Source organism: Vitis riparia, chromosome 2 (assembly GCF_004353265.1).
Source record: "Vitis riparia cultivar Riparia Gloire de Montpellier isolate 1030 chromosome 2, EGFV_Vit.rip_1.0, whole genome shotgun sequence".
Lineage (NCBI taxonomy): Eukaryota > Viridiplantae > Streptophyta > Magnoliopsida > Vitales > Vitaceae > Vitis > Vitis riparia.
The window spans coordinates 19,450,749-19,460,007 of record NC_048432.1 but is presented as its reverse complement, the minus strand read 5'-3'; the positions used below and the strand labels follow the sequence as shown (position 1 = coordinate 19,460,007).

General features: G+C 37.2%; 1 protein-coding gene across 2 annotated transcripts; it reads right to left on the bottom strand.

The window, feature by feature from the left end:
* Positions 1 to 5,005: 5,005 nt before the first annotated feature.
* Positions 5,006 to 8,132, bottom strand: LOC117932284. Of its 2 annotated transcripts, XM_034853464.1 has the most exons (3): positions 6,961 to 8,132; positions 5,509 to 6,051; positions 5,006 to 5,354 (listed from the first exon to the last, which is right to left on the bottom strand). In XM_034853464.1, exons 1-3 carry the CDS (start codon positions 7,891 to 7,893, stop codon positions 5,247 to 5,249), a joined length of 1,584 nt encoding a protein of 527 aa, XP_034709355.1. In that variant the 5' UTR covers positions 7,894 to 8,132; the 3' UTR covers positions 5,006 to 5,246. The 2 variants fall into 2 exon arrangements, with proteins under 2 accessions (XP_034709355.1, XP_034709365.1); XM_034853474.1 differs by lacking the exons at positions 5,006 to 5,354; positions 5,509 to 6,051 and adding an exon at positions 6,094 to 6,222.
* Positions 8,133 to 9,259: the final 1,127 nt, after the last annotated feature.

The window sequence follows — 9,259 nt, the reverse complement described above, 5'->3', positions numbered from 1 at the left end:
TGTTATCCAAATTAAATTATTATTTTAAAGTTTTTTAGGTTTGATTATTTCATTTTTCCGAAAATCCTTAAAGTAGCAATCCTTGTAGAAACCAAATTACCATCAAATGTTCATTTGAGATACATTAATGGTTGGATACAACTTCAAATCACGTCAAATCGAGTCACTCGTAGGAATCCTTTAATTTTCACTTTATTTCTTCAATCATTGCGTCACTCATATGCATGCAGCATCTCACACTAATTAAGTCACCCTTTCTAACTCCTAAAAATTTCTAAGTGACTCGTTTCATTGGAATTAAGAATGACAATTTTGTGGGTTTTTCGGGTCACTCGCACTTGTTAGAACGGGTATGGGAGCATAGAAATCAGTGATAAGACAGGTTCAAGTTTTTTTTTTAACCCGAATCGGGTTCAAGGCGAGATTAGGTTTAGTAATAAAATGTCCCGCCCCGTCCCGCCCTGAATATGAAATTACAAGTTTACCCCTACCTATAAATATTTGCTTCCTTTGATCCTTTCTGGTCTTCTTCTCTTGTTTTAGGTCTTCCTCTCATGTTTTAAGGTTCTCGTTCCTCTTTATCGTTAGGGTTGTTGATGAGAACACAAACGACGACGGAAACAAAACTGTCCCAAATCACATGAGACGACCCCTTCATACTAGATTGCCTAAACCCCATTCTGTACTAGCTTCCAGTGTGAAAAAATGACTTTCGCAAATCCCTCCCATCCTCGTTCTTGTCCTTGAAACTCATCCCTAATTTGCAATCAACAGCTCGAGTGTTCGTCAAAATACTAAAAGATGGTGTGTTTCGAACCGTTGGAGTACTCAATGTAGAAATCCATCAAATAATCCATCCAAAAATCCATTCAATAATCTCATTTCCTCCATTTCTTCTTGATTCATCTTTGTTTATCTCATATTTACAACTACTAGTAGTCTCTTTGGTTTACGCTACTGCCATTTTCTCCATAGGAATCGTTTTAGGTATTTTTTTTTCGAATGTTGATTTGTTTTGTCAGTTTCTAGGCAAAAGATAAGAGATTTATTGATGATATTTGACATTATCCTTCTTATTTGAATCATTGTAATTGCAGCTTAATAAAAAATTTTGGAGAGTCCAAACGTACAACATATCTGTAATTTGGTGGCAATAAGGTGTGATATTTTTGCTAATTTCTTTTTCTCATTTCAACAGATCTGTAACTCATTGTTTTCCCCTCTTTTTAGGCAATACAAAGTGTATACACATACCCAGGTCGGGATGGGCCGGGGATGAGATTTTAATTATAACTTCAAAATGGGAATGAGAATGCATACCCCACCCCGACCCAGGTTTGGGATGAGATGGAAAATAACCATATATATTTTGGGACGGGAATGGGATAGGGGTGACCCGTCCCAAACCTGCCCCGTTGCCATTTCTGATTGGAATTGGAATCTTTCCCGTTTTCTTCTGTCATTGATAAATAACTAAGCTTAGTTAATTTCATCACATGAAAATATATAGTTCTTAAAGTCCAAAATTTTTAATTTTTTAAATCGATTTTACTTATCTCACCAACTTCTACCGTTTCAGTTTGACATGGGCACTTGTTTATTGTTTTATTTTTGTCTCCTTCTATTAAGGCAGGTGATCAAACTTTTGTGGAACCAATGTCAATGGTGAAGAAAAACTATTTTCTTGGATTGGAAATTGACATCTCACAATTTCAAGCCTCCCCCAAGGGAGGAAAGACTTACTAGGGTGTTTGCTTGATATGGCAACAACTAACAACCAAATTTTTTGTTTTTGTTTTTTTATTTCAACTTTATTCTCAAATTCAACCAAAAGGTAGTTGCATATATAGCTTGTTTTGGTGACGTGAAATATTTTTAAAAATTTTTTGAAAAAATTGAGTTACTTTTTTTTTTTTTTTGATATTTGGACCGAATGACATACAAAAACTTTTAAGGATATTGAAGGTTATCGAACGAATAAAAAGCAAAAACCAAGAAAGCTAATAACCATGAGTCCAACTATTTATACTCCAAATATATCAAAATATTAAATAAATAAAAAAGTTATGATACTTTATTTAATTCTTTTTGTCATTGGTATATTAGAGCTAGAGCTTTACTCCTCATCTCTTTTTCATCTCAAAAAGAGACTTGTTATCTTTGTTGTTTAAAAGTGGCTTATTTGTATATGAAAGAAAATAATTTTAAAAAAATTATTATAATCCTTTTAATATGGATTTAAATGTTTCCATTAAAGATAAATGTTATGTGAAAATACATGCATTAATTGAAATTTCAAAAAATATTTATTTATATATTGAAATATGAATTAAAATTGAATTAAGTGAACAAAGTCATGTCTTAAAAGAGCCTACCTCAATCTCTGATGCTCTATCCAAATAGTGATGGACATTAAGGACCCTAGAAGAAGTTAAAGGCAATAGTGGTGTCATAATGATGTGCACCCATCGGTTGTACTAAGATCTAGCCATACTCCTATTAGGCGTGTCAGCTATCTAGCCATAGATCTATTAGGCGTGTCAGCGTGTGTGTAAGAGAGAGAGAAAGAGAGAGAGAGAGAGGTTTTTAGGTCCAGGAATAACACTACAAAGTGTACTCTATCATGCATTTTATTTACCACCTAAAGCGATCATTTAAATGATAGTATTTTAGATTTCATCAGAAATTTATTTATCTCCGTTTTGAAACGGTCGTACCATCAATACCTTAAGTTCCAAAATAATAAATATCAAACAAAATTCATCTCATTAAAAATAATAATAATTTTAAAACTATTGGTAATGCAATTTTTATGCTTTATGGTTAATAGATAATTCGTTTTAAAAATTTGATGGTATCTATATTTATTATTTACTATTTAGTGAAAGTGAAACAAATTGGATACATATATAAATAGAAAAATATTATGATATTGATGGGGTGGTACCCTCTCCACTCCAATTTGTAATTTCAAGTTTGATTAGAAGAAAATTACAGGGAAATCTGGTAAAATAAATAAATAAAACAAGAGAGAGATGTAAATAAGATTATATAGAATTAGTCACAGGTCTGGATTCTACAGGGGAGACTGGAGTGGGAGAGGAGCTGGAGCTGGACCCATTGATAAAAATAATAATTTTATTTCATGTTTCTATTACTATTGTGATAGGGACACAATAACAAAAATGCTGCAGCCAAACCTTTCTCAATCGGCGGGCTAGACTAGCTACCGTGGCATATTTTCATTGGTGACCACTGTTCAAACATTTGGCTGTGCCGACACAGTAGCAGTAGCACAGTAGCACTAGCCCCCTTCTTGCACCGACATTTTGGTTTGTCGTGTAGTGTACCCTCCTTTTTAAAAAGATAAAATCATGTTCACAAATGTACAAATGTAGTAGTGTTTAAAACTATACTTTTTGCAAGGGTTTATGTTATTTTCACCGAAAGATATTTTAAATTTAAACAATATACATTACATATAAGGAAGACCTTCATGTTTAAATTCTTAGCCGTTAAACAAATCCTAGGATTTGTTTTACCCTACTTTCCAAAACCTATTTTTAAGGCTTTCCCAGTGTTTTATAAAAATTAAAGCACCTCTCAAGTTGTTTTTAAAAATAATTTTTAAATCATAAATTTATTTGGATAAATTGTTTTAAAAAATAAGTTTTTTTTTTCTAATTTTATAAAAATATTACAAACTCAATTTATATAATATATATTTAATTTAATTCAAGTATGTAGGATTTCATCGTAAAAGGAGACAAAAGGGAGTGTATTATATATAATCTTATTTATTTTTCTATGGTTTTTTTTTTATATATAAAAGAAAATCATATTTAACTTATTCTCTAAAAAATGTGCTTTATTTTACTTTGTTTTTATAAACTGTTTTTGAAGAATAATAGATAACTAGTGTTAAAAACTTCTAAAAATAGTTTTCTATTTTTAAAAGCAAAAAATTATTTTTAAATCACCCGGCTCTCTTATCTTTTGAACGTGAAATATAAGTTTTAAAAACATTTGATGAGAATACAAAACCCAAACGTAGAAAAAAATAAAGAGCTTTGTTTTTCCCCCAAACGTAAAGTAGAAGTTTTTATCTCTCCAAAAATATCCTAAACAAACCCTTGGGAGTTTGTCATTTTAAGATACAATTATCACCCCTTGCCCTTGAGGCTTGGCTCATATGGTGAAGGTTGGGGAGGGTTCGTGGGAGGTTCAAGGTTCAAGTCCCGACAGGACAAAAATTTACCCACTAAAAACATATCACCCAGAATTAGAAAAAAGGTTAATTTATTAACATAAAACAAAGCTAGACTCTGAGGCATGCTCTCAAACACCCACCAACCTACATCATGTATTATAATGAGTGAAACCATCAATTATAAGTTTAATGGCTCCGTGGGTCGGTCACCCATGTAGTTTCAAGTTTCAACTTCCAGTCTTCTCTAAACCCCATGCCCCCAGTTTCATTGACCCACTGATAAGCACACATTGCCACCATTGCACCCAACACATTTCCCCCGGCCCACGCCATGTTACAATCAATCAACAATAATCCTATGCTTGCCAGCTCATTCTGCTCGCAACTTCCACACAGAGTTCACCATCATGAGGATGGGTTCAAGACATATTGATCAAAGATCCAGCAAAAACCAAGTGATAAAAAGACTTAGAAAACTCTTCAGTGGTGTAAAATGACAGGCATACTGAAGATGAAGACATCTCAAGTATGTTGATGAGGAATGTGGATGGATATAATAAAAACGGAAGGTGATGCCCTCTTGCAAAAGTATGGCTTTTCTGTTGTGATTTCAAATTCAAAATGATAGCTAGTCCTGACCGTTGGGATATTCTGTTCCAGTGATCGACTTAATGCAGATATAGAGAGCTAGAAAATCTTTTGGTATGAGTTGGGCCCAACGCCCCATCGTGCGGGCCAAAGATCCTCGCCCTCACACCAAACAACAGAGTATCCTCATCAGAGAACTACAGATTATAATAAACAAAACCGTGCGCGCTGCACTCGATCATATATATAAATGGTATAAATTAACAACATTTTTTTTTTTACATAAACATATGTTTTCTAATGATTGTTTGTCAGTTGACTGAGGAAGACGCTTAGCAAGAAAATTTTAAGAAGTGGAATAATTAAATGAAGAAATAAGTTAAGAATAAAGAGAAGTTAAATTTAAACACAAAAAGGCACCCTTGCCTGCCTTCCTTGGTCAGGGTTGCTATATTTCGCTGATCTCACCCTCCCTACATACACCCACATCTATTGCCATGTTTTTTGCTGATCTCTTCTTCGAGTCCAGGATCCTGCAACAGTTTCTCCTCGGTGACTGCCCAACAAACGCATCGAAGAAAAAACCTTAATTAATCGCTACATACTAAACAAATAATATGTGGGTCCAGGATCATCATTTCTTATATTATTGAAATTAAAACCTGGATAGTTACAAAAGAGACAACAAGAGATCATACAAAACTGCTTACCCTTTGCCATAGATGTGGGTCGGGTTTCTTGTAAACCTCCACTCTGTCAATATCAGCAGGATCAGCCATTTTCCACCTGCACAATGGGTGAGGGACACGATGCCGAGCATACTCACTGACTGTTTGATTCATTGAAGAATCAAATCTTGCCCTTGACAAGTAGAACACAAAGGGCTTCTGGCATGGGTTCCTGCTAACTGGACGCGTATTGAAGGCATAAGCCGTGTAATCAGCTTTTCTATACCAATTCAAGAATGTTCTTGAAGGCATTTCTATCTCACGAGGTGAGAAAATTCCCCGGAAAATTTGAACTGCAAAGCCCCAAGAAACAGAAATGGTCCAGCCCTTTGCTTTGTCATAGCAGATAGACTGTTGCATCAGACCTGCAGAGTCAAGCTTCATTGGCACCATGAGCTGCTTGAGGGCCTCAACCCGGGTCACATTGGGAAAGATGGGCTCCACCACATCAAGGTGATGTAGCGACACCAAGGGTGTCACTGGATGCGCAGCAAGAAGCCCAAAAAGGTTCCCATACACATCATACTGATCCCCATCCATGAAGAAGAGATTCACTGTTAGAAATCAGTAACCATCTTTCATGACTAAATCAGTACTAACCCACTCCAAAAATCCATTAAAACGAGAAACACCATTATTCACCTATACAAGGATCTCCATTATGATGTTCAACACAAAAGCAACCACACATGAATTCTACAATCAAAATTACAAAATCATAATCAAATTCAAAAAAAAAACCCATCTTAATGCGTGTGAATTTTTAAGTGTGAACTAATGGAGGTGGCCAGATTTGTCCCCAGTCGGTCACACCCAGCCCCCTTGTAGGTGAAGTTTGAGCTGGCCAGCTGACCTAATGTCAATGCATTTATGATAAAAATTGTGGGGTTGGAGGACAACAAATTGGCTTCGTCACATTGAAAAAGCGAGGCCAATCTCTTTTACATGGTAGAAAGTTTTATGCAGAGGCCGGTCAAAAACCCCCAGCATAAGAGCACCTACGTGGGTCCCAAACCGATACCTAAGAGGCTAGATAAGGACAGCCTTATGCTGACGACGCACCTGTGTTGGACCATCGACTCTTATCGTCTACACATACTAACAAACACAAGCAACTACTGTTCCTCCTTGCAATTTCCCAATTTCGGAAAAAAATTTACAGGGGAATCAAAGTTCTTGTCACGAATCATACCGGCCGAAATATCGGATGACCAGGAAAAGAAAATCCCCAAATGGAAACTATTGCAACCTCCAATTGCAGGGAAGGAATGGGAACACAGATCACCGACATGGGATCAATCCAGATTAAAAGTACCCAAATCAGAAAAAAAGAAAAAAAAGCATAAACACCCAAAATAAGAAAACAAACTGCGAAAGGGGCTCAAAACAAAAGCACACAAACACCAGGGAGAGAAAGGGAAGAGGTCACCGCACCTGGTGGAAACCGAGTTCTTTTGTGAGAGGAACGCCGAGCTCAGCCATGCAAGCCTGCATTCGGTCATCTGAGCCGTACAATCCTGGGTATCTCTGTATGCACCTGTCTTGCATTCTCTCAAGAGCTCTGGCTAATGGGTAGCTAATTGCGAACCCGCCACCGCCGTAGGCCATACTGTAGGAGAAGTATATGTTCTGCAAATGGCTCTCCGATAAGCTGCCGATGTAGTAGTACTGGTTGTGGTCGTATTTGGCTAAGAGTCGAACCAGATTCTCGGTGATGAAAACGGTGTCGTCGTCGCCCATGACGAACCATCTCACGTCCTTCATTCTCAGCCGGAACGTTTCGGACACGATCCGCGAGATCCTAATCGCGGAAGGGTGCCCCTGCTTGTTCGTGTAGGAGAACCGCGACGTGTCGCCGGAGATCCTCACCGGCGGGAGTCCCTCGTCGTTCCGGGTCTTCACCTGATTGTCCAACCAAACTATCCCCCTCATTTCCTTCGGCTTCCACCATAGCTTGATGTAGTTCTTTCTCTGGTCCCACAGCTTCGCCGACGCCGCAATGCCGAACACGATGTGCCGCAGCTCCGTCCTCTTGTGGACCTCGGGGATTTCCCGCCGTAGCGCCACCGTTGTCGACGTCTGGTTCCGGATCCCCTCCGCCGTAGCAGCGCCCATCGTGACGTTGGCTTCGGACGACAAAACGGTCATCAGCGGTGGCGTAATCAGGAGGTCATCGTCGCAGGCGCGAGAGGTGGATACAAGCTTCAACGTATAGACGACGTATGTCACCGAAACAAAGAGGATGAGCCACACCATCAACTTCGGCAAGGTCCGAGCCTGAGCCACAGGCACGGCAATGGGATTTCCCGATGAGCCCCTCATCTGATCCCAACCCACCTTTTCCGAATCCTTCTGGTTCACTTTCATCTCTACAAATCTCTCCCAAATGCACACAATCAGCTGTTACTTGCCCAATCTTGACAAATTTCAGAAGCCCAGATCCTCCAAATTCCTCTAAAAACCTCAAAAAAAAAAAAAAAAAAACTGAAATCAAATGTGGATTCCGAGACCCAAAAAACCAACTTAAGGGTTTGAGAAATGAGTTTCAGAGGGGGTAAAGGTGTGAGAGAGAGCATGCAATGGCTGCCAGGTTGCACACTCTCCCGAATAAGGCTACACTGCAAATTTTTCATTTTATATTTTTCTTTTTCTTTTTCTTTCTTTTTTTTTTTTTTTTTTTTATAAAAAAAAAATTCCAAATTCCACTCTTATTTGTATTTATTCTGATTATCTATGGTGTAATTTCCTCACACCCACACCAGCCTTGTCCGTTGTCCAAATCCCGTCATGTTTCCTTCAAACTTCAATCAGTTGACCGACCCTGCAGTTTTGAGTCTTTTGACATTTCTTTTAAATTATTTTTTCATTTTTGTAGGGGTTTAGAAACTTAGGATAAGACTTTTATGATTTGGTATTACTAAGATGTTTCAAAAAATCATAAGCTTAGTATTGAATCAATAAATGGTAATTTAATGTGATGAAGGAAAATAGTGCAATTAATTATATGGTGGTTACATTCATGAAGGAAAATATTATTGTTAAAAAAAATTCCATAGATGATCAACTACCTTGAGTTGGGCAAGTTTGTTAGCCCAAGTAATCAAATTATCACTACCAGGTTTGTGAAAATAAAAACAAAGACAAGTGCGTGGTTGTTGGAACACCTGATAGTTACATGTGTCATTGTAGTTCCCAGAATTTTAAAGAATCGTTTTTATGTGCAGCTTGTAGTATTTTTTTTTTGTAACTGTCTTTATGAAAAATCCATTCATATTTTACTATAAACAAAAAGGTAGTTTTATTAATCTACAACTATTAAAAAAAAATAGACCCCGTTCAATTGTAATTTCACCTCAACCTCGTAGCCCTACTTCAATTATGAAATTGGGCTTGGTTGGTGGTCACCTGTGAGACTGTGACCCAGACCCACCAAGTAATCAACGTACTCAGCTTGGATTTTAGGCTTTTAAGACCATATAAATCTAAAATCAACTTCAATAAATAATTAAAAGAAAAAAAGAAGAAAAAACTCGAGAGAAAAGATAAGACCTGTTCTTTTGGAGGATGTAAATCATGTCCCACTTTAGTTGGAACGGTGGAGAACGTTTTAACAAGAAAATTTTGGATTTATTTAGTCATTTTAACAAGGTTTAAAAGAAAAAAAGTCCACCTATATCTTACTAACCACCACCACCACCCCCCCATGGGCCCAATACCTTTTCCAGGCCAGAGT

Bases quoted from the DNA above. Each gene is read 5' to 3' on its own strand.
- LOC117932284 (XM_034853464.1), bottom strand. From the start codon at position 7,893: ATGAAAGTGAACCAGAAGGATTCGGAAAAGGTGGGTTGGGATCAGATG. The intron at 6,052-6,960 runs GTGCGGTGACCT...GATGGGGATCAG, and splicing joins AAGAACTCGGTTTCCACCAG to TATGATGTGTATGGGAACCT. The intron at 5,355-5,508 runs GTAAGCAGTTTT...TTTGTTGGGCAG, and splicing joins ACCCACATCTATGGCAAAGG to TCACCGAGGAGAAACTGTTG.